The 26,469-nt window shown below is 35.9% G+C and overlaps 1 protein-coding gene and 1 pseudogene across 2 annotated transcripts in view; both read right to left on the bottom strand.

Annotated features, from left to right (window-relative positions):
* Positions 1-26,469, bottom strand: part of METTL25 (methyltransferase like 25) — a 157,919-nt gene that overhangs the window by 77,817 nt on the left and 53,633 nt on the right. For both annotated transcript variants that reach the window (XR_472405.3, XM_001364103.4), the window contains exons 4-5: positions 18,891-19,505; positions 17,080-17,227 (exon numbers count right to left, since the gene is read on the bottom strand). Coding sequence is in view for 1 of the 2 variants with exons in the window: in XM_001364103.4 (XP_001364140.1) it covers positions 17,080-17,227; positions 18,891-19,505 (763 nt within the window). In the remaining variant the exon portion in view is untranslated. The remainder of the gene's footprint in view (positions 1-17,079; positions 17,228-18,890; positions 19,506-26,469) is intronic.
* Positions 43-2,237, bottom strand: LOC107650049 (actin, cytoplasmic 2-like; annotated as a pseudogene).

Here is a 26,469-nt window from a genome sequence, read left to right as displayed (position 1 = left end):
ATATCATGTTCTACCAACTAAGACATTAATTAATTATGTACATTTTTTTTTCAGTTTACTTGCAGCACTTTTATTTTTCCTTACACAATGACATGTTGGGCATTACAATTTTTAACTCTTATGATAACTTACAAATTTTGGTATTCTACTGTCATGTGAGAACATTAAGGCAATGTACAAAAATCTTACATAAATTAACTAGATGCACAAATTTACAGAGGTTGTAAATGCAACTTTTTTGCAACTCAAGGTTGAGTAACTTAGCCCCATGACTTAGGGGGAAAACAGTGGGTTAAAGAAAAATGAAAAAAACAATTCCTAAGGATTCATTATGTATTCCTGCTAGGATGATGGCAAGATGTAACATACATTTAATAAACTCTTGCCAGCCTTAGGAGAGAAATTCTGCAAGTCAACTCTTTTAGATGCTGGAAATCTGACCTTAAGATACCCTGTACAGATCTGATGCTTTATAGAACTAAACTGTACAGCTGTTGAGTGTCAACCAGCCAGATATTGCCATGTTATCAGGTCGATTCTCTATAGAAGTTAACTCAGCCTTACCTGTCAAAATGAAGTGACCTGTATCAGGGTTTAGATCAAAGATATGTACAAGGTATGCTAAAATGTACACCAAGGGAACAACTGTTAACTTGAATACGAGGTCAAATCAGTAATGGTTCAACAATCTAAAAAGTGCCAATATTTGTCTAATATCAGATACAAACTTCCCCAAGGACAAGTTTCTTTTCAAAGAAGGCTTATTCCAGTTTCATGAGGCTAACATGAGGTGTATATTTGCCAACACAAATTTTTACTTTGTGAATACTCGTGCAGCAAATGCTACGCATCTGCTAGCAGTCCATTTAGAAGCATTTGCGATGGACAATGGATGGGCTAGATTCATCATATTCCTGCTTGCTGATCCACATCTGCTGGAAGGTGGAGAGAGAAGCCAGAATAGAGTCACCAATCCAGATGGAATACTTACATTCAGGGGGAGCAATGATCTTAATTTTCATTGTGCTAGGTACCAGGGCTGTGATTTCTTTTTGCATTCTGTCAGCAATTCCAGGGTACATGGTAGTACCACCAGACAATACTGTGTTGGCATATAGATCCTTTCGGATATCAACATCACACTTCATAATAGAATTGAAAGTGGTCTCATGAGTGCCACAGGATTCCATTCCCAGGAAGGATGGCTGGAAGAGGGCCTCTGGACACCTGAACCTCTCATTGCCAATGGTGATCACCTGGCCACTGGGAAGCTCATAGCTCTTCTCCAGGGAAGAGGATGAAGCAGCAGTGGCCATCTCCTGCTCGAAGTCCAGGGCAACATAACATAGCTTCTCCTTGATGTCCTGAACAATTTCCCTTTCAGCTGTGGTAGCAAAGCTATATCCTCTTTCTGCCAGTATCTTCATGAGGCAGTCTGTCAGGTCATGACCAGCTAAATCTAGATGAAGGATGGCATGGAGAAGGTCATAACCCTCATAGATGGGCACAGCATGGGTGACACCATCACCAGAGTCCATAACAATACTAGTGGTACGACCAGAGGCATACAGAGACAACACAGCCTGAATAGCAACATACATGGCTGGAGTGTTGAAGGTTTCAAACATGATCGGTGTCATCTTCTCTCTGTTGGCCTTGGGGTTTAAGGGAGCTTCTGTAAGCAGAACAGAGTATTCCTCAGGGCCTACACAAAGCTCACTGTAGAAGGTATGATGCCAGATTTTCACCATGTCATCCCAATTAGTAACAATGCCATGTTCAATCGGATATTTCAGAGTCAGGATACCTCTCTTGCTCTGGGTTTCATCACCAACATAACTGTCCTTCTGCCCCATTCCCACCATGACACCTTGGTGTCTTGGGTGTCCAACAATGGAGGGGAATACAGCCAAGAGCATCATCCTCAGCAAAGCCAGCTTTGCACATGCCAGAGACATTTTCAATGACAAGAGCAGCAATTTCTTCTTCCATTTTTATTCAATCTGAGGTTGCAAACTGTCTTAGTCTGAGAAATTAGAGCCAGGGGGAAGGGAGGAGGGCAAAAATTGGGGAAACGTCCAAAGTAGCCTATAAGTGCTGCCGGCTACCACTGAGTGAGCTATGTACTACATTTGAAGGGATAGAAATTCTTAATTTGCCCACTGAAACTTCTTTATTTTTCCATCTAAATGTCCTATACTACACAGAGGGAGATTATAGCAATTTATTATGAATATACTTACACTTAGAAAAAAGATAGAAAGTAAAGAAATTTCATTTCTTTTACATTCTGAAATTTTAGATATTATTATGTATCCTTGAATCCACTTTTGTTCAGTCATTTTTAGTTGTGCCTGACTCTTTGTGGCTCCATTTGGGGTTTTCTCCATAAAGACACTGGAGCAGGTTGCTATTTTCTTCTCCAGCTCATTTTACAGATGAGGAAACCGAGACAAACAGATTCAAGTGACTTGACTGGGGTCACAAAGCTAATGAGTATCTGAGGTCAGAAAGTTGAGTCTTCTTAATTCCAGGCTCAGCAGTCTATGCACTATATCACTCTTGATCCCATTTTTGACCCCATTACATTTCGTTAATTTCATGTCCACTGAAAAATCAACAAAATCAAAAATAACTTCCATACTCTTTAATATCAAAAGTAACTATAAAATATGGGAAAGAAGACAATGTTTAACTGACAAGAGCAACTTTATATATATATATGTGTGTGTGTGTAAATATGTATATAATTCCCAAAATTATGAAAAGAATCCTAGTTAATAAGTTTAAATACAACGCTTTTTCTTAACAATTTCAATGGCTATTTCCAAACAACTTAGACTGAGTAGGTTTTTTTTTTTTATTTCATTTCTTTCTTTGCCCAAAAGTTGTAGTTGGAAAGGAATTTTATTAGTTTCATTAAGGTTTAAAAAAAGGTGTCCTTCGTTTTGTGGGTAGTCACTAATTGAATTGTTAGTATAGTCTAAATTTAATGAGGTTATAGGAAATGTAAAGAAATCCTGAGAGAGAAACGTTATTTATTTTTCCTTAAATAGGTGAACATTGTCACTACTAGTCTTGCAATTATTTCTATGTTATTCCTCCAAGATCCTTTTGAGTATCATTAAAGATTTGCTATGATGTGATTTTAGACAACTCTTGATTATGCTACCTAACAGTATAAAAGTAAAAGTGATTATATTAGCAATAGTCTTAACAAGTGTATCTTTTACTTTCAACAAAAATGTGATTTTTATCATGGAAATGTGTATATGCACATATGTCTTTCACAGCATAAAATGGTCACTAGGGCTTTCCCAATGGTTTCATGTCATGGTTCTCCCTTGATTAGTCCTATATTATGCAAACTATACTATAAGACACATTTGTTTTGTTCTCTCATTCTCAGTCATCTTAGGGATATATCTTCTAGAATTTACTCCACTGTTTGGTGATGAATACAATTCAAAATGAAGGAAAGAATGCTGAATAAAACATTAACTGGGGGAAGGGAAAGAAGGGAGTTTTCTTCCTCTATCTCAAAACTTGTTTTTTCACAGTCTGTAAAAGCCAGAGCAGACAAGGGCACAGGCCGTAAAAGTAATTCGGGAACTTTTATTCTTTAAAGAGACATAGTGTTCAATTCCAAAAGAAAAGAAACATTGTTCTGCCAAGACTGGATTAGTTCAGTATCCAATATATAACTAGCCAATACTTCAAGTAGAAGAACCCAAGTTCTACTAATAAAGTAATAATATAATAAAAAGTAAAAAATATCCTAATTCTAAAAATAGGGGTAAGATTTTAGAAAGTTCCTTAAGAAGACTTTGTAGATTTTATTAGTTCATTATATTATTTTTAGTGCTTATATATGTAGAATTATTTAAAATGATACCTTTCTATTATGTTAAATAAGCTACAAAATGTTCTACATATTCTTTATTGTTAATGAGTGGGGCTTAATTGGAAAGATCCTGGTTTGTATTTTATAAAGACTTTAAAACAAATTAAAACTAGAATTTCACCAAATCACAGAATTTTCCAGTTAGACGGACCTTAATTTTTAATGCATTTTACATAACCTCCTGTTCTTGGAATGCCTCTCCCTCTACACTCATGTTCATTTTATGTATGCAACTTTCATATCCACATTTACATCTCCAATTACTACCAAAGTCTTTCAACACTTATTTCCAGGTGCCTGCTAGCATAAGCTACAGTCAGTGTAAGTAAGTACACTGATTGTACTAGCAATAAGTCTAAAACTGAAATCTTTATTTTCCCTCTAAAAAACTATTCCTCTCCCTGACTTTTCTATTTCTGATGTTGGCAGCAATATCCTCTCAGTTACTTAGGCTCAAAATCTTGAGTCATTGCTGGTTTATCCCTCCCCTCCACCCCCATCATAAATCCATTTGGTCACCATTTTGTACTTGTACAATATTTCTCATATTTGAATATTTCCAATAAACCTAGTTCATATCCTCCTTCCTTGGCTTTGTGATACTTAATGCTCAGAGTTCTATTCAACTGACTGATCATTCTTTTTGAATTTCCTTTGGTCCATCTCTTTCTTCCCAACTACTGAGAAAGACCACTCTATAAGGCTCTGTCCTGGCCATTTCTCTCTTTTATTTCTACACTCTGTTCCTGGGCAATGTCTTCTATAACTATGAATTCAATTGTCAATTCTTTAGGAATAACTCCAAAAATCTATGTAATTCAGCATAGAATTCTGAGTTCCAGGCCCACACTTTTAATTGCTTGTTGTACACCTGAATATTTTTATTGTAAAAACTCAATATGTCCATAAATGAATACATAATTTCTCCCTAAATAAGGCATTTATCTCAATTCTGTTTTTGTTGATGCCACTTTCATCTTCCCAGGCCCTCACACTTGGAATCTCAGAACATCTTTGATTCTTCCCCTAATTGTATACTACCTAGTTGTCAAATCCTTTTGGATACATCTTTACTACCTCTTGCATCTATTCCCTACATTTTATTAATATGATCGCCATTATATTTTAGGTTAGGTTTTCATCACTTCTCCCTGGATAGTTTAATAATCTTAAAGGTCTAGCTCTCTCCTCTTCATTGCCTATCTCACAAAGTAGACAAAATAAACATCTTAATGAGTCTGTGTGACGAAGTAAATTCTCCATCCAAAAATGTCCACTGGACCAAAGGATAATTGAATACAACAAGCTTTTGCTGAATGCCTACTTTGGAAAGATACTACACTGGGTACTAAGTATAAAAAGATAACCCCCCTCCCCCCGAAGACTTTACATTCTATAGAAGAAATGCAGCATTAAGCAGAGAAGTAAATACAAATGTAGCATGACAGAGCAGAGAAGACTAATAAAATAGGGGAAATCAGGGAATGATTTTTGTAGACAATGGCAACTGACTTGAGCCTAGAAGGAAGCTAAGGATTCTAAGAGATGGTAGAAAGGAAGAATGAATACAATCCAGACATGTAACACAATCTGTACAGAGGCAGAGAATAGCAAGCAGGCAATTTGGCTAGAAAATAGGAGGCATGAAGAGTAGTAATATGAAAAAAGTCTGGAGAGGCAGGCTGGATCCCAATGGGCATATATAATTGTATATAAATATAATGCAAAATCCTGATTCTAACATGTAAAGACTTTCTAGTCTTCTTTTGCCCTCTATTCCTTCTCTTCTAGTCAAATCATATTACAAGTTAGATATCCAATGATATCTTGCCTTTATACACTGAGGCAAACTGTTCTTAATGCCTATAAAGAGTCTCCAACCCTTCTCAGCTCATAGAATTTGGCTCATATAATGCAAAGGTTTAAAACTTTTAAAATGTAATTGAGGAAAAAATATTATTTTAAAAAATTATTTTGTCTTCCATGGTCCTTATCAGGTACTCTTTCTTAGATTTCCTCTACCTTCAACTGTCTCTCTCTCATCATCTTTCTGATGGTACTTTATGTAGGAAAAAAAAACAACAAAAAACTTTTGGAGTAGTGAATAGAACCCTGAACTTAAGAGTTGTGAAGATGCCGGTTTCAACTCAGTCATAAGTATATGACCAATGTGTGCTCTTTGCTTTCCTAATCTCTAAATTGTTAACACCAAAATCACAAGGATTTTGTGAATATCAAAAGAGATAATGAATGCAAAGCACTCTGTATACCTTAGAATACTAAATTTAGTTAGGTATGATTATGAAAAACTGAAGCATCCTGACATGTGTTGTCCATATGAAATGTTCACCTTATTCTCCCTGTTAGTTTATAAGCACTATAACCATAGCATTATGTATTTACCCCCATCTCTCTCTATCTGCAGCATCTTGTCTTATATGTGTCTTACATATAATAGATACTTAATGGTTTTTTTTGAATGGAAATTTACTTGGCACTCTATATAGTAACAGATTACTTATATGGGTATATACAGGATCCCTGTAAAGAGAATACTTCCAAATCAATTCAAAGTGATTAAATACAAGGTAATATGTGGAAAGAGAGCACTAGCAGATGGGGGAATCAAGGAAGACTTCATGTTGGAGGTGGCATTAGAATGGAGGAGCATCAGTGAGACATGCAATATATAAGCTGAGACCCAGACAGAAAGGGCTTTAAAAATTGAACAGAGGAATTTTTATCTCATCCTAGTTTGTAGGAACTATTAAAGTTTATGGAGTAGGAAAGTGTTATGGTCAGTTCTCAAGGAAAATTTGTTTGGCATCTCTGTGAGCGGTAGGAGAAAAAGATGGATGTTTAGGAAGAAAGGAGAGGAAGAATGGGAAAAATTAACTCACAAAATAGAGATGAACATTGAAGAGCTTTTAAAGGGGAAGGGAAAATGGGAGTGAGGGGAGAGTGGGCAAAGTTTGATTTTACTCACACCTAAATTGGTTAAAATAGGGGGAATATGTATATGTATATATGTGCATGTGTGTACACACACACACACAAATTGGTAACAGAAACTTCTCTTATCCAATAGAGAAGTAGGGGAGGGAAGGGATAAGAGAAAAGGGGGGCAGAGACAAAAGAGAGAGCAGATTTTAAAAAAAGGCAGTGGTCAGAAGTAAAATGGACTTTAAAGGAAGGACAGGATAAAAAGAAAGATAGGAGGATAAAGAAAAAAATAGTATGGGAGGATACACACAGTTAGTTATCATAACTGTGAATGTGAATGGGATGAATTCATCCATAAAATGGAAGTAGAAAACAGAATAGAGTAGAAAAAAATCCAACAACATGCCATTCATAAGAAACTCACTTGAAACAGGGAAATACACAGAATATTTAAAAAGGGACTAAAACTGAATCTATTATTCTTCAGCTCAAGTAAAAAGAGCCAGGGGTAGCAATTACGACTTAAGACAAAGCAAAAGAAAAAATCAACTTAATCAAAGGGATAAGCAGGTGTGAATTTTAAAACTACTCCACCCTCTATCTGATTTAGCTATTTCCTGATCAGTAACAATAGAGATACTTGGACTAACAGAATCAGGTCTTGGGAACCCTGAATTTCTCCACCCTCCTTAGTTTAACAAGATTAGGAAGGCCTGGACCAAACTCAAGATTTAATTACCTGAGGAAATGGCCTTCAACAGACATGTGCAGAAAAAGCAGACAGACCCCTGGGCGGTCCTAAGTCAAGCTAAGCTATTATTGGTACAGATGAGACACAGGAAAGTGATGTAAAACCGTCTATATAAGGCACATCACTTCCTCTCTCTTCCTCTTTTCCTGGAGAGGCGACTCTGGCTGGCAGTGTGCTAGGCGTTCCGACATCTTGGAGTGGTGGCAGCTATTTTGTCTGGGTTTGGCAGTGAGTTTGCTCTGGAGCTGTTTCAAATTCAAGCATCTTAGCTTAGCCCTTTCTTTTTGGAGTTTAGCCTGACTCTTTCCTCCTTCACATTCCAAAACCTTATCTCCTAATCTTCTCGCCTGGTGCTAGCCAGGTAGGGGGTGGGGGGGAAGGAGGAAAAAACCTCCTTAATCTCCTCCACTATCAATTAAATCACCATAAAATTTCCAGCTGACTTGGGTGTTTCATTTAGGATTTTATAAATAAAATCCTTGACGACCAAAATATTTATTACATTCCGTCTCAACCATAATTTTAACCCTTACACAGGGAAACTACAACTTGCTAAAGGGTACCACAGACAATGAAGTAATATCAATACTAAACATATATGCTTGAAAAGGCATAGTATTCAAATTTTTAAAGGAAAAGTTAAATGAATTCTAGAAGGAAATATACAGTAAAACTATACTACTAGAGGAATCTCAAATTTTCCTTCTCAGAGATAGATAAACCTAAAAATATAATAAATAAGAAAGAAGCCAAGGATATGAATAGAATATTAGAAAAGTTAGATATGATAGAACTCTGGAGTAAAATTTATGGGAATAGAAAGGTGTATACCCTTTTCTTAGTGGTAACAAGATATTATTACAAAAATTGACCAGGTATTAATGCATAAGAAGCTCAAAATCAAATGTAGAAAAGCAGAAATATTCTAAGTATCCTTTTCAGTCCATAAAGTAAAAGAAATTAAATTCATTAAAGGGCCATGGAAACAGCAATTAAAAATTAATTAGAAATTAAATCATCTAATCCTAAAGAGTGGATAGGTAAAGGAATAAATCACAGGAAAAATTTGAGGACAATGACAATGATACAATATAACAAAATTTGTGAGAGACAGCCAAAGTAGTACTTATGGGAAAATTTGTGTCTCTAAACACATATATCAATAAAAGACAGAAAGAGCAGAACTATGTGCAACTAAAAAAAAATAGAAGAATGAATTTAAAATTCCCAGTTAAAAATCAAAATGGAAATCCTGAAAATCAATGGGTAGTTTAATAAAATTGAAGATTAACAGAAGAAATAGAATACTTAAATGACCTCATCATAAAGAAATTGAACAAGTTATCAATGAGTCCTATATGAAAAAAATCTCTAGGATCAGATATATTTATATAAATACGATTTTACTACCTAAACTACGGAGAGGGAAATCTGAGAATGAAAACTATTATTTCCTTCATGAATATTGATACAAAAATGTTAATAGAAGCTCTTTTTAAAGTGGCAAAGAATTGGAAATCAAGGAGAGATTCATCAATTGGGGAATGACTCAACAAGTTGTAGTATATGATTGTGATGGAATACTATTGTACTACAAGAAATGACAAACAGTATGGTTTCAGAAAAACTGGGGAACACTTATAAATGAACTCATGTAAAGTGAAATGAGGAGAACATTATACACAGCAACAGTAATGTTGTAAGTATGATCAACTGTGATCTGATCAAGACAATGATCTCAAACAATTTCAAAGGACATAAGGTGAAAAATACTATCTAACTCCAGAGTGTTTAGATCTGATGATTTGATGAAAACGTATGATATAATCACTCATTTATTTGGGTATATATTTTGGGGTTTTATTCACAAAATTTTATAAAAATTACAAAAAATTGCAAAAAGGAATAATGTATAAATATGTTTTGTGTGATAATACATGTATAAGCCAGGAAAATAAAAAAAAGAAGGGAGCTCGGGCCACCCATCTCTGTTTCCCACCTGGCTGTAGTTTTTTGAATTTCTTTGGACTTTTCCATCATAACCCTCTTTCCTCCAACCTTCCCAATTGGATTGTAAGCTTCTTGAGGGGTGGGACTGGCTTTTTCATAAATGCATCTCCAGTGCTTAGCACATAGTCTAGCATATAGAAGAGTCTTCATAAACATCGACTGACTACTTCTACTATCCTTGAAAGGTTTCTAGGATGGTTCAAGCAGCAGACCATGTTGCATGGCTATTCACTGCACAAGTGAGCCTTCCTCAGAAATGGCAATGATAACTCATTTTTTGTTGTTGTAATTTATTAAGGAATTAAATTTAAAAAGAATTAAAGTATTAAAAATACTTTCAGCAGTGCCATCTTGAATACAATCTCATCATGGATTCATAAATGCCCATTTAGAGACTGTAAATATTGTAGATTTCTTATAGGGAAAGGGGAGCCTTGGGACTCTTAAGCCACATAAATAAAAACTCTCAATGAACTTATTAACTTCTTTTAAAAGCTTATAAATATAATAAAAGGAAATGAAAAGGATTCCAAAAAAGGCATACTTTGTTTTAAAAGGAGTGTTACAAATAAATTAAGTTTTGGAGAAGTGAGGACTACTAAACTGAGTGTTATATAGAGTACCTCCTGAGGCAAAGTTATAACTGAACAGTCATTCCTTGTTTGAATGTTCTGTCAAAAATGTGAAAATAATAGTCTTTGAGAAGTACTGTAGAATGTAGAAGTATTATTTGGCACTGGATGACCCTTCTTAGATGTTCAGGTAATTCCTTATTTATTAGTTTAAATAATGTTTAGTCAATTAAAAATTCCTTAATTTGCTTTTATGCCACAATTTGCATAGTTACTATACTGTGTGAATTTTATTTCATTAAGATTTAAATGTGGTTTGTCTTATTTTCCTGCAAACAATTAATTTAAAAAATTGTATCAAACCTCTATCAAGTTCTTTGAGAAAAACAAATAACTTCAAACAATTGGCATAATGAAGAAAAATTTATATCTATATAACTTCTTACTCTTTGTAACATGTTAAAAGATAAGGATGATAGCTTTCTTCAAAGTCATGTAAATTTCATCCATCAGTGTCATGGCAGAAAAGAAGGCACTTAATAATGATAGGTGTGAAGTGTGTGTGTGTGTGTGTGTGTGTGTGTGTGTGTGTGTGTGTGTGTGTGTGTGTGTGTGTGTGTGTTTAAGCCATAACAGCTTGCCTTAATTTAGTTATAGCCTTCTTGTCAACTTTGGTCAGCTTTGATGTCTCAATATAATAAAGATGGGTAAAGCTAGAAGTCTATTTTGGTCCTGGGCTGATGAGCTGTTGCATCCTGGGGGGAGTCTGGAATCGGTTTTCTAAGTTCCTTAGGCCTGGAACCTCAATGCTCTCTAAATCTGTAGGTAATCAGGTCCTGAAGAAACTGGCTCATGCCATTTGGTTCCAGAAAGTTTGATTTTTATCAAAATAGTTATTTGATAAATGAAAGCAAAAGCTATAACTGCCAGGTTATGTCTAGATATTTTTATTGTCTGCTTTAGGCATCATTTTCCCTTGGACAGGCTGGTGGTAACAGTGATAAAAATCTTTCTTTCATTGATGGTTCTTTATCAACATTTCATGACAAGACTCATCTTTCTGCTTATCCCTCTTATTATAGTACTTTTCCTCCTTTCAGAAGATTCTTAGAGAAATCAGTTGCCAAAGCTTGCCATTTCCACCTCTGTGAACATGTGTTGTATGCTACTGTGTTAATTCAGGCCGCAAAGTGTCTCCCCTGGATTACTCCAACAGCCTTCTACTTGAAGTCCCTGTCTTAAAATCCAGTTCATCCTATGACATTTCTGCCAAAGTGGGCATCCTTAGGCTCAGAGCTGATTAATGCCACTCTTCTGATCCATCAACTCCAGTGGCTCCCTACAACCTCTAGGGAAAGAAGATGAATCCCTAAGATTAGCTTCTAGCTTTGAACAACATGGTTCCGGCCTCTTTGGAAGTTACTTTCCTGCACTCTGTAACTCAGTCGAAATGTCCTTCTCTCCAGGTTCCTCACATAAGACACCATCTCCAGGCTCTGTGCCTCTATAGTGACTGTACATTCATTTCACAGGGCTTGCAGACTGAGAATCTGGTATGGCAATATCCACTGTCAAGTCCGGGTAATTGGGGGTCAAGTTGTGACTAGGCTAAGGTCTCAAAGTAGTAAATTAAATTTCTTGAATTCTCAAGTCTCTTTTGAAGTTGAATTTGTAGTAAAAGAGATTTACTGTCTTCGTTTATGAAAGGTAGGAAACTTCTGATGTGTAAGTTTGATCTCAAGTTGTATACGCTGAGTATTTAGTTGCCTGTAATGACATGTAGCACAGTCACTATTTTCTAGCACAGTTTGTATTATGTCAATGTAGGCTATTTAAGGATAAGCCTTCTGTTATTTCTGGAGGCCATGACCCAGTCCCAAATTGCCACTATGGCCCTTCATTTCCATAGAAGCACAGGACTGAAAGGTGAGAAACAGTCATTACATTCTCCTTTAATTTAAATCTTTTCAAATGTTACTAAATTTCAGCTATTATTTAGGTTAATTGGTGACTATAGTTCTAGGCACTATACTTAGAATGGGTGATTCGAAGAAATGCCAATAACTAGATTTTTAAAAGGTCTATACAAAGTAGATACAAGGTACTGTCAGAGGGCAAGGCACCAGCAATGGGGCACCCAGGACAAGGCCCCTTGAAGCAAGTGAGATTTGAGTTGAGTCTCAAAGACAGCAGTAAAAGCAGGAGGTGGAGTGAAAGAGGAAGAGCACTCAGGAAGGGGTTTGGGGCAGTAGCAAGGACCAGGAGAGATAGAGTGCCCTGGAGGAGGAAGAGCAAGGGCAGTGTGGACAGAGCCCAGACTGTGTTGAGAGGGAGAGACAGCAAAGACAGGAAGGTCCAACTTGTGAAGCTCTTCAAATATCAACAAAGAACTTTATATTTATAAATATTCTATTTTGTAGAGTATACTGAGTAGAGAGACGTGTGTGTGACGTGCTTAGACCTACAATTTGAAAATCCCTTTGGCAGCTGAGTGGAGAATGGATTAAGGGCTCTTGCAATAATCTAGGCCAAAGGTGATGAGGACTGGAAGTTGTGTGGTGGCTGTGTGAGAGCAGAGAAAGGGAGGACCACAGTCACGAGAGCTGTTATGGAGGCAGAAATGACAAGACCTGTAAATGGATTGGCTATGCAGAAGTTAAGGAAATAAGACTGGGAGCCTGGACTGGAAAGATGCTGGTACCGCCCTCTACAACCATAAGAAAGTTCTAAAGAGTGGAGATCATCAAACCTGTTTGGGAGAAGGCTACTCTCAGATGACTACAAGCACATTTCCCCTATATAAACCCTACAGTTTTTTCTGGGATTTTGTATTCTTTTGATGAATTACGAATATGGTACAGTTTAGCCCACTTTGATGACTATTAATGTTCATTGTTGAATAATTTTACTGGTTCTAAGCCACTTATCTACATGAGCAGATGGTCATAGTATAATGCATGAATTTACTGGACATGAAGGTAAGCCTAATTTCTTAGCTTCAAATCATAAAGGTTTCTTTCCAATCATCAGTTGTAAGAATTCAAAATGTCACATTGTAATTATCACCATCAATGTTAAATATGGTAAAGTTAAGTCAAGTCTGGAAAAATATGTATTCTAAAAAGCTTGCAAATGGAATCATTTCTAATCTCTGTTTCTAGGGGTTACTTCCAAGAGCTTTTAAATTATAAATATTTAAAAGCAGTTTTTAAAACACATGTTATAAATTCAGTATTCCATAATGGCTCAGTGAGTTTTGAGGTATTTTTGGAAATTTATATTTTCACGACAGACCACCTCCATGGTCTACCACAGTCTATTGTGTAAACACATTCATGTGAAACAACACATATTGTTTACATAGCAAATATCTTCATAAAATGTAGCGGTATGCATACCAAGAAAAATTCAACTATACTGTGGTAGACTATTAATAACTCATATTTACATCCCAAAGGATTTCGTTGCCTGTTTCAAAGTTTAAAACAGCTGAGAAAACAAAGTTAAGAGAGACTAGAGGCAGGTGGGTATGAATGAAAAGGGAACATGGTACAAGGTGGTGATCATACAGTTTTAGAGGGAAAAGGAGTAGAAAAGATTATACAGTCCAGAGGTAAGAGCCTAAAGCATGAATGTCCTCTAAAATACATGAATAAGTGCTAAGTCAATCGACACTTGAATACCTTGAGTGGTAAACTCAGCTTTCAATAGCAGCCTGTCACTAAAAAAAAAAAATCCTTACCTAGAAGTTTTAGCATCTATACTAAGTATTGCTTCCAAGACAGAACAATGTTAAGGAGTAGGCAACTGGGGTGAAGTGACTTAGCCAGGGTCACACCGCTAGGAAGTGTATGAGGACAGATTTGAATCCCTTCTCCAAGACTGGATCTCGATCCACTGAGCCACATAGCTGTCTTAGTCCATCACATATTTTTGACAGCTCTAAGTCTATGATCCCATGAAATGTCATCATTGGGGGTGAAGAACTAGTTGTCTTTCCTCACTAACTTTCTTAGAGGCGTCTGCTTTTAATACAAATTATCATCCATGATATAATGAATAGAACACTAGGCTAGCAGACAGGAAACCTGTGTTCTAATCAGTTAGAACAAAGGTATTTATTAAGTATTTACCATAAACTAAGCACTGTACTAAGCACAGAGGAAACTGAGAAAGTCAAAAACAGTTCCTATCCTCAAGAAGCTTCAATTATGGTACAAGTTCTGTCAATTAGTTGAATGACTTTGGTAGAAATCATTTTCACCCTCTCCTCTTCGGGCTTCAATTTTCTTACCTGCAAAATGGAAGGCTGAACTAGATAAACAGTTCTTAACCTTTTTGGTGTCTTGGACCCTCCTGGCCATATGGTGAAGCCTATAAGCCCCATCCAGCTCTGAATTTTGGTTCTAGTTCCAGAGAATAAGAAGAAAGGAGAATTGACCACATGTGTGAAAACCTATTTACACTGTAAATGAATGAGGTAACAGATGTAAAAACAATATTCATTTGATTTCATTGGAATGATGTGTTGTTGCAACTGATGTTAGGAAAGATGTTTTACTTTATAAAACTATTGATAACAAGGCCCCATCAAGAGATATTTTCAATGTAATTGGTGGATTTAAAAATGAAAACTATAATGGGAGAACTGCATTGTCCTCTATACTGATAAAACCCAATGGATGCCAGGACAACACTCAAGTATTAATTAAAAATGTGATCTTTCGTGCAACTTGGACATATTTGATGTCTTTGTCACTTGTGAGAAGTATGGGTGAGGAGCCACAGATAAGTCATCAAGCTGTGACACTGTTCTAAAAGACCAAACAGACTACTGAAAGAAATTTCTTTGTAAAGTGGTGCAATAAAGAAGGTCAGATACTATATTAAATAGCACTTCTCTATTTTGCAAACACTTGGAACCTTCATACCCAAGTATTTCAAAGGATGATTGACTTCAAAGAAGAAATTGCCATTTTTCAAAGCAGTAAACATAAAAATGGATAAAAATTACTTATAACAAAAATGACCCCTTAAATATGATATTTTTGAAACTAGGTATTTTTAAAAATCTATAAACTCTAAACAAATCAATATAAAGTTCTCAAATTCAGAATGCTCCTGACAGATAAAGTGACTATGAAAAACTCAGAAGTATGGATAATAAATTTGCAGAAAAATGTTTTGATATATTTTCCAATTGAAAAAAAGCTTCACTAAAATGAAAAAGAAGAAAAGTAATCATTTGATAGGTCCATAGAAGTTGTTTTTCTTTTATTTGAAAGATGAAGACATGTATAGATAAATATGAATGGTTAAATAACCCATTTCCCATAGAGAAATATAACCAATTTGGTCTCATGAAATCTAAAAAAAAAGTTAATACTTTCTTTAAGATAGCATGTTGTAACAAATGTTTGATCCTAAAAATATTAATTACATTTTTGCTGTGGGTGGGTAAAATGTTCTTTGATTTATCAGTGATTTTATTCTTTATTATTTTACTATTTTCTAAATTTTAATATTAGTTGTTATGCTAAGTTAATGTGAAATATCAATTCTGTTGTAGCTGTTACAAAACAACATATCAATATGGTTGATTGGTTGAATTGGTTGAAAAAGATTAATGAATGAGAATATAATTTATGATACCACATATTGAGAAAATTTATACCCCAAAGTGTACACATTATCTTGATATTATTCTTATGTTATGAATATGGAAATTGTAAATGTTACCAATATAGAAATATCACTTTGTCAAGTTTTATTGCATTTTGAAATAGACTTGCATACCATTACAAATATTATAAAAAATTCTTGTTGTTCTTCATTTTATTAAAGCAACTGAGGACTAAGTGGATAGTGACCTAGACCTGAAGTCTGAAAAACCCAAATTCAAATCTGACCTTAGATACTTTCTAGTTACATGACCCTAGCAAGTCACTGAACTTCTGTTTGTCTCAATTTCTTCAACTGTAAAATGGGAATCACAAAAGCATCTATACCAAAGCATAGCATTACTATAAAGAACAAAAGTAATCAAGTGATATAGGTAAATTGCTTAGCACAGTGAGCTTGGCACATAGGTCCTTAACAAATGTCCCTTCCCTTATCCAGCCCCTTATCTTTTTTATTTGGACAAATTTGACTTTCAAAACATATTTTGTGAAAAATAAGCATAAATATAATGATTTGGGGAAGTGGGGTGGGGGGAGGTAAAAAAATGGAAGCACAACTATATAGTTTTAAAACCACTGATTTATCACTATTCTTCCTAACCAACTTTATTTTAAACTCGGAGTTCTTTAACTTGTAATAAATACTTTCTGACTGGCCAACTGATACAAAGTTTTGTTAGATAAAGCCAAATATTAATAAGATAATATAAATTTTATATATACAAATATTTTACTCTGCTTTTAAAATCTTATTAGAGCAATAGATTGAGAATTATTTTTAATGAATATGCAAAAACCCAATATTTCCGTGAAAATTAAAAAAAAAAACCTCAATGCCTTAAGATACTAAAATAAAACATGTAACTTTCTATCAGTGATGGCATTATCTTGGAGAACCTTTGCTTTACTAAGTACAAAAATTGGCGATGAGTAACCCCTCTCTTCCTTAGAAAAAAAAGTTGAGTTTTAAATATTTTAAGATTATAACAAATATTAGTATTAATATAAAATGTTCTTATGACAAAAAGGAATAAAAGAAAATACTGGTAGTAAAGTGTTAAAATTTTTAAATATTTAAAAAGTGCTAGAAAAATAGATTGTATCCCAGATTTGATTTTAAGATAAGTCAAATAGAATAAAACACAGCCAATAACTCAAACTAAAATAACAACCTGTAGCTATAAGCATCTTTGAATGGGACACAAAAACATGACTGACCTTGGAACTGTTTTTCATATTTTTCAGATAATAGGTGGTAGCAACAACCAACACTACAAACTCCTTTGATTTCAGACTTGGATGTAAATATTCGAAGAGTGTTTGGAGCAAGATCCCCACATGTATGCAGACCCACCATGATGCAATCCTTTTGCAAAGAAAATAAAGAGGAGCATTACTTTATTGTTAGTAAAAAGGAAAGTTAAAAAAAAAGAAGCTATCCAGATGAATAAATTTAAATATTAAAAATTATATAACTGTCAACTTCTGCGAGTACCAAATCTCCCTAAAAGAAGTTTTTAAAAAATTAAATACTAAAATAGGCAATACATTATATATAAAACTTGACAATACTGATCTGTTAACAATATGGAATAATCCTGTTGGGATCCCTCCCACCCTCCCACCCTCCTAATTAATAATAATATAGCATCACACAGTGGAAAGAATCCTGGATTTGAAAACAGAACACTGGGTTTCAGTTAAAGTCATTTTAACAAGATCTCTTTCTCATTCTATATCCATGAGCTGATGATCTTAGATGTGAAAACCATGATCCTATGATGATAAGTCTAGCTCTACTATGTCTATACTCCCAACCACTGGCATTTATATAATAACTCACCAGACTACAAGCCGAGCCATAAAATGAAGCAAACTAGATGACTTAAATATAGCACTTATCATTGAAGAAAGTTTCATATTTTCTCTGCTACCCATAGTTTTAAGACAGATGTCCAGGGCACCTAGAGGTTAAATGATTTGCCCAGGATCACAGAACTATCCTATCATATAGAAAGTGGGATTTTAACATAAAATCTAAAAATAATATTGAATGTGAATTTCCACTCTTTGTTAAATTATGTGAAATATGTAAAAGTTATCCCACCAAAATACATTTTCCTTGTGATTGCTTAATTAATTTAAGGCTAAAGGACTTAAATATTTTTCAAATCCCTCTTCATTATACTCTGTCTGTCTGTCTGTCTCTTGTTTTAACAAAATACCCTCACTTTACAAGTGTGGAAACTGAGGACCAGAAGAGCAAGTCAATTATCTAATGAATTTGCAAAGTCATTCCGTATCTAGTTCTCATTCTTTTACTGTTATTCCATTGTTTTCAGTCCTGCAGAATCTTCCTGACCCAGCTGAGGTTTTCTTGACAAAGAGATTAAGGCAGGGGTTCTTAACCTGGTATACAGTGGGTAGATTTCATGGAGGTTGGTAAACTTGAGTAGGAAAAAAAATTAATAGAATAGGTTATTTGTTTTATGTATTTAAAAATGTGATCCCACAAAGGGGTCCATGAAACAAAAAAGGTTAAGAACCTGAGTGAAAGGCTGGGGAATAACAAGGACTAGTAAAGACATTTATTTCAATAGTCCAGGTGAGAAGTAAGGAGGGTCTGATTGGGGACAAGGCAGTATAAATGGAAAGGGTCCACTGAGAGAGATATTTAGGTGGTAGAATAAACATGGCTTGGCAAGTGGGGAATGAGTGAGAGGAAAGAATCAAAGATTATTGAAGTTTAAATCCCAAGTGGCTCTCTGACAACTGAGATATTTTTGTTCTCCTTTCAATTTGATTTAAGTGACCTGGAATCGATTCATTCTCCATGGAAGGTCCTGAACTTGGAATGTGCTCCAGTCGACTGTGGTTTATCAGACTCAGGAAAGATTAATTTAGATGTCTTTTACTCTGCTTTTAAAAAATTAACCTGATGACAATCCTACATAAAGCTTATATACTCTACTGTTTTTTTTTAAACTGCACAAATTTTAAAACAAATATCAATTTTAATATTTACCTACCTCCAAATCTGTAATGATGTCATGAAGTTCAGATTCTGCAGTGATAAAAGAGGTTAAAGGTGAATAAATGCTTGATTCATTTGACTCCTTTGCTTGGTCCTTGCTGGGTACTGTATTTTTCCTCCTTTTATGCTCTTCAGAAAATTTCTTGTAGTCTTTAGTGGCTGGAGAAGTAAGTTCTATGGCATCAATAGGCAAAACATTTAAAAGAGGACATTTATTTTCCAGAAGGAAGTTGCCATCACTTTGTGGCAGAGGATCAGAGTGATTTTCCGTTTGCCTTGTGTCTGTGAAACCTGGCAGAACTGTATCTGAGATAGAGCTTGTGTGCTGAGTTGTAAGACTATTGTTGATACTTAAGAGCTTTTCTTTGATATTTGCTTTACATTTCTGTTCATCTAGGGTTGTATTTTCTTCTGCCTTCTCTAAAACCAGGCTACTGATATGAGCTCTTGACCTTGTTTGATAGACTCGCCAGTGTTTCTTCAATTTCCTGTTCCTTTCCTTAGCTCCATGAGTGTTGACATTTGAGGAATCGATTCCATAAACCTTTAAGCCATACTGCATGGACAAAAAGGAGCTTAGATAGCCTTTACCAGAGCCAAGGTCAATGACCTAGAATAAAGAAAAGTAGGAATCAAGAAGAGCATGTATTATCCCAACAAACAAGGGATTTTTGAACCAAAAGTTAAAGTTCTCAAAAAGAGAGTTTTACATATATGGATTCAATAACTTAAGTATTTTAATACTGAGAAATATTTGATCACAGTGAACTGTGAGTTCTGGTTTCAAGTAAAAAACTAATAAAAGATTTAGTTATTAATGTACAATTTCATAAAAAGCAAATAGTTAAATATAGAAACATAAAATCTTTATTTAACTTAACAACAAATTTTAGTCATTCCAGCCTCATATAGTTAATATATATCAGTGCTTAATATATACATATGTCAGTGTCACATTTATAAAGGATTGTCTAATTCAATGATGTATATAATTTGAATCTGTTACCCTAAAAACTATGATTCCCAGCACCCTACTCTCTTCCTGTCATTATATCACCACAGATAGGAGATAAATTTGGTGGAGTTCCATCTCTCTCTTTTTTCCTTCCTTAAATGGCTTTGGTGGAGTGGGCTTTTTGAGCAGGTAGAAAAAACTTAGTAACATGGTTCTATTTTGTCAGATATAAACTTTATAAAAAATAATACTTGAAGTATTGCACATTTAATTTAAATGCTACAGACAGAAGTTTTGTTCTTTTGTTCTTTCCATATATGATGAAAGTTCTTTTATTCTACTCGTCTTTAAAAAACAATACCCTTACATTCCATCTTAGAATCAATAATGTGTATTGGTTCCAAGGCAGAAGAGTATTAAGGGCTAGACAATGAGAGTTAAGTAACTTTCCCAGGGATTAACCAGCCCACAGTGAGAAGAAGTAGAAAGCATAGAGACAGAAAAGAGAAACCATAGAGACAGGAAGAAGGAACCATAGAGGGACAGGAAATGAGGTAGAAAAAGGGGATTTGAGGGAGTCGGTTGCTAACAGTGAGGGTTGGCAGTTGCGGGGAAGTTGGTTGCTAGCCATGTGTTGGGTTGGTGGTTGGCATTTAGTTGCTAGAATATAAAGGCAGGCCTGATCTTACTGAGAGGGCTTTTTGACCTTTTCTGGGTTGTGTGAATTTTAAAACTATTCCACCCTAATCAGACCATTCTTTAGAAGATTTGATTTAGCTATTTCCTGATCAATAACAAGAGAGATACTTGGAATAGCAGAATCAGGTCTTGGAAACTCTACATTTCTCCTCTCTTCTTATTTAACAAGATTTTGAAGGTCTGCATCAAACTCAAGATTTAATTATCTAAGGAATGGCCTTCAACAGACATGTGCAGAAAAAAGGACAAATTTCTGGGCTGTCCTAAGTCAAGCTAAGTCCTCATTGGTACAGATGAGACGTAGAAAAGTGATGTAAAAAATGTCCATATAAGGCACGGCACTTCCTGTCCCTTCCTCTTTCCCTGGAGAGGCTACTCTGGCTGGCAGTGTGCTAGGTATTTCGACATCTTGGGAGTGGTGGCAGTTATTGTCTGGGTTTTGGCGGTGAGTTTTGTCCTTGACATGATTTAGGTTCAGGCATCTCAGCTGAGACCCTTTTTGGAGTTCAGGTTGATTCCTTCCTCCTTCACACTCCAAACCCTTACTTTCTAGATCTTCTAATCTCCCCCCCTCACGCCAACCCCCACCCCCATACCAGCCAGGTGGGGGGGGAGGGGGAGAAATTCTTCACACTTTCCTTCTTCCTTCTTCTTAATCTTCTCTACTATATCAATTAAATCACCATAAAATTTGGCAGCTGACTTGGGTATTTTATTATTTGGGTTTTTCATTAGTATTTTTATAAATAAAATCCTTGGCAACCTAAATTAATTATATATTCAGTCTCAGCCATAATTTCACCCTTTACAATTGGAAGGTGGCTGGTCTTCATTGACAGAACTAATTGGGGTTGGATTAAACACTGATGGGGTTGGTTTTGATTAGACAGGAATAGGTTGGAACTTTGTGGGGCGGTTGTTATTATAGGTAAATATAGGCAGTTTTAGGTAGTAATTACAGGTAGTTATAGGTAATTATAGGATAACTAGTAAAGACATTAGGAAATTTTCTTTCTCTACCTCTTTCCTATATTTCTCTCCTTTACTATATTAATTTTACTCTATTCTTTTACTCTCTCTATTTTAATTAAACTAAATTGTTAATTGTTAAAGGCTGCTAGAAGTTTTCTTTTCTCTGGCTTAAAGGGATAATACTGATTTACAACTCTACTATATTCTCTTTAAAACTTAAAATTATTAGAAGCTGCTCTCTTATTTTGTCAAAACTCCTAATTTAAACCTTACATTTAATTGGCGAGCCAGGTAGGAGTCAACCCCTCAATCTTCTGATCATTTTCCTTTCTTTTTACTGAAACTATCTCTAAGTCAAGTTCCTAGCAGTTAATTCTGTTACAGCTGTTGATCCTTTATGTTAAAAAGCACCATCTATTGACAGAAAGTAGAACTACAAAAAACAAAATTAACAATTAACTATGATTCTGAGTAGTCTAGTTCAAATTGTGATACTGTTTCTTGTCTATCTAAAATGGCTTATTATACAACAGAATATTACACAGTGACCTTATATAGCACTATTCCTAGCCATACTTATAGTGACAGGAGGCTTAGAATTCTGCCTATTCCGCTTCAGGAAGAAACAGAACAATAGTTTTGCTGAACTAAAAGCTCACCTCGAAGAAAAACTAGAAAATAACTTGAGTGACCTTGAAAAGAAGCTGGAGAAGAGTCTGGGGAATCTCAAGACTTATATAAAAAAAATTGAGAAAAGCTTGAGAAATCCCCAAAGTAAGAAGAGAGATTTATCTCTTAACATTCCCTCATCATTAGAGCTGACTCAGTCTCTGTCCAGCCCTGCTCCACGCAATTTTGCTCATACTAAAACCACCTAAACTCCTTGTCCTGTTCTAACTATCTCTAAATCTACTCAAACTCCTCCCACTCAACCTATTTCCCTGCCTACATCCATTATCTGTTCTATGGCAACTCAAAAAAAAAAAACAACCAATAGGCAGAAACCAAAAATAATTCAGTTACAGGCCTATTCCCCTTAAAAGAAATACCAACCTTTAATAAGAGAGGAAATGTAATTTCGCTAAGGTATCATACATCATTCACCCCCCTCCCCCCACAAGATATTGAGGGATTCAAGCAAAATATCCCTTCTTTTGAGAATGATCCAATTGGGATTATTAAAAAGCTAGAGAGCATTTTTTTTGCACACATGATCCTGGAAGGATATTGAAAATTTGCTCCAAGCTTTTTTGACAGAGAGAAAAATAAAATCATCTCTCTTTTCAATCAGGTTCAGGGAAGAACAGTTCATTGGCCTCCATAAGACCCAAAATGGAACCCCAACAATGAGCAAGATTACACAAGACTATGCCAGGCTAGAGAGGCATTATTAACCGCAATGAGAGCTTGCTCTGATAGACCTGGTACATGAACAAAATGAAAATCTTAAACAAAACCCCAATGAAAATCTGTCCCAATTGATGGATAGACATTGAGCTGTGTTAAAAGGAAGAGATAAATTTAGTAGAAAAATGAACATTTGCAGAGGACAGAGGCATGAGACCAGCAGGGTAATATTCTGGAATGCTGCAGGGAGGAGTTAAGCTGAAAACTCAAGAGACTGTTGAGTCTTTCTGTCTCTCTGAATTTGAAACTTGAAAGAGTGGATGCCAAATCCTGAGGGTTTGACCCTATCCTTATTGCTGCCTGTGTTGCTGTCCTTATGCTGAGTGTCCTGGAAGAAGATTTTAAGAGCCTGTCACTATCCTGTATCAACATCAAACTGTCAGTAAGAAGAGGTCTGAGACCATCTGGACGTGGGACCTTTTCTCTGGATCCCTGCCTGATATATTATAGACTGTAAATCTTGAAATTTCTCAGACTTGTGAATGTTAAAAATTTCCCCATTGGACTGGGAATATTCCCCATTTTGATGAGAAAACTCCTTGCTATGGGAGGACCTCTACTCCACCCATACTTAAGACTGCTTTAGGGGAGAAAACTCCTTGCTAAACAAAGAAAGTACTTGGACCCATGCTTATAATAAGGCAAGGAATTCTTTGAGCCATGCCTGTTTTTTAGAATTGATACAATGAGATGCTAGGTACCTAAAAGGGTCGGGCAAGTTTTCTCTTAATGAGATTAGTTGACTCAGCTGTGTTTTCACTGGTTCAGACTTACTGAGGAAATTTGTTGACTTAGCAGGAATTCAGATGGGTAGTCCTTTGGAAAACGTCTACAATGATTGGTAGATGTAAGGACTTAGGGGAGGTGACATAGGAGAAAAATCCCTATATAAGAAAAAACAGAATCTCTTGAGAGAGAAATCCTTTTGGAGGATCTCTGATGAGGATTGCTTGGGAAGAATCTCTTGAGAGAGGCTCTGGAGAAGGGAAGCTCTTGGAGGACAATCTCTAAGGAGGTCTCGCTGGAGCTCCTCTGAGGGGACTCTGTCCCTCTGGAGGCTCTGGAGAGAGGCCCTTTGGAACAGTCTCTGGCTGGAAGGCTCTTTAAGGAGGACTCTGGCTGGAACTCTCTCTGGTGAAGTCAGCTGAGAAGGAGCTGGCCCGGTGTCACTAGAATCCTTGCTTAGACAGACCTTGTGGTAAGTGTTAAAGGACTGACTGACTGATCTCTCTCTCTCTCTTAAGACTCAGGTCTAGGCCATGTTGGCTTAAGGCCCTTCATACTTATTTCCTTTTCTCTCTATTCTTTAATTCCACATTTGTATTAATTAAAATCTCTATAAAACCCAGTTGACTTGGGTATTTGAATAATTGGGAATATTTCCCTGGCGACCACCTTATATTTGATTTAAAACCAAGACACTGTAGTGAAAACATATTTTCTGCAGTCAAATTCACTCACCTTCTCTTATATCTATCACAATTTATATCTTCCACCATTTTTAACTCACTACAGTTTACAACATCACTCCTTTAACTGTTACAGTTTAAGGCCTTCAACCATTTTAAATCTAACAAGACTAGTATCTCTAGTAACAACCAAGAAAGGATTTTAGTGCAGGATATATAGAACAGGGACTGTGGTTTTACAGCTTAGCTAGGACAGGGAGATAAGAGTAGGAAAACAACTCTCAGAAGATCCTTCATGAGAAGGCTGTAGATTTTGGGAATACTTAGCTAGTAAAATTAGCATCAGGGATTTTCCCTTTTCCCTCTTAACCTCTCCCTTTGTAAATAAAGTACACTTCCCATTTACTGTGACTTTGGTTATCTGTGTACTGATCCCAGAATAGGCTCTATCTGATCCAGCCTGTCTGTTAGGCTCTTTCACTCACGGTGTAGAAACCTTGATACTGGCTCAAAGTAATTCAGATAATCGCATCTATACCCAAATCGCATCCACTCCCAAATACCCCTACAACAGTTGGGAGGTAGATATATAGACCTGGATCTTGCCAGAGAAAGGGATGTCAGACAAATAAGGAGATAGTTTGTGAAAAACTGTTGTAAAGTGGTCAAATATTATTTTAATACCAATTGTCCAAACTGGGATACAGACCTTGGAGAACTGAGGAGAGTAGCAGTTTATGTATTTAATGGCTATGAAAAGAAAAAGATGAGAACGGTGACGTAATAGAGACATTAAGTAGAGAAATTAAAAGTTTAAAGGAGGAAATCTAAAGAGAAAAAGCAAATCGAGCAGTGGCCATAGCCTCATTGCAAGAATACATAAATCAACCACCAGTGTGTTAGTTCTCTGGAAAAAAGTGGTCTTGTAATATTAAACTGTAGAAACTGGAACCAGGTACTCAATAACATAAATTTTAGAAATAGTGGGAACTCTAGGAATATCAACTTTAGAAATAATAACAATTATAGAAATAATATCAATAATAGGAATGCATTTAGAAATACTAATCTGAATGGAGGCAAATGATACATTACAATAATATATCCGAAATGGGGCTTGTCCACACAACACTCAGTATGAAAATCCCCCTCAATGAGAGAAACCTCATTGAAATGGCCAAGGACCTTCATGAAGGTAGGGAGAAGGGACTCCAGAATCAGAGAATGAAACCTTTGATTTCCCAGACACTGATATCTTAATACCAGTTATCCCAGTTCATTCTCCCCTACATTGTAATGAACTCATGTAACCTTGAAAGTTAGAAATACTTACTATGATTGCCTCTTAGACACTGGAGCTTCCAGATACTGCCGTGCAAAACTCTCTGTCTTAGAAGGTCCTGAATTAACTCTAACTTTTTAAGCCTTTTTTCCCTAGTGTATACAGAGATACTTATATTGCTTCCTTATATGGGATTTACAAATAAAATTAAGAGAACTTCAAGAATCCAGAGCTATAGCACAAGCTGGACCTATAGACTTTTCTCTTCATGATCTTAACCCAGGAAACAAAGTAGATATAAAGAACTTCCAGTGCACAGGGTGTAAGAGAGGAACCTAATCCAGTGGTGCAAGGAGCAGCTCACATGGGGAAGGTGCAAGAAGAGAAAAAGAAACCCCGAGATTCCAGTGAGAGAACAGAACCTGAGAGAACTCAAAAACTGCCACCTCCTCCATTCCTTCAGCTGAAAGCCAGAGGAAGGGGACAGATTTCCTAAGCTGGGAAGCTAAGATCTCTCTGGGGATCAACAGGTTTCCTGTGAACCCCTGAACATCTCTTGCTCCACTCTTAACAACAACACATAGCTCTCAGAGGATATTGTGGATGGGACTTTGGAAGGAAGCCATCTACAGAGATTCTCCCTAATGTATTCCTGGACTCCTGAATGAAGCTAGTTAGCTAGGAGTAGGGACCACAGGTAGCTGGCAGAAAGAGGGATCAAGACTTTCCCCAGCCTTGGACCCCAAGACCTTAGTGGGCAGATATGCCAGAGGGAACAAGAGTTAGGGCATCCTGTTCACCCTCCTACCTAATTGATACCCTTCCTACTCCTCCCTTTTAAGTCCTAATA

This window comes from Monodelphis domestica, chromosome 5 (genome assembly GCF_027887165.1).
Source record: "Monodelphis domestica isolate mMonDom1 chromosome 5, mMonDom1.pri, whole genome shotgun sequence".
Taxonomy (NCBI): domain Eukaryota; kingdom Metazoa; phylum Chordata; class Mammalia; order Didelphimorphia; family Didelphidae; genus Monodelphis; species Monodelphis domestica.
Note: the sequence above shows the minus strand (reverse complement) of the source record. Positions and strands in the feature narration are given on the sequence as shown.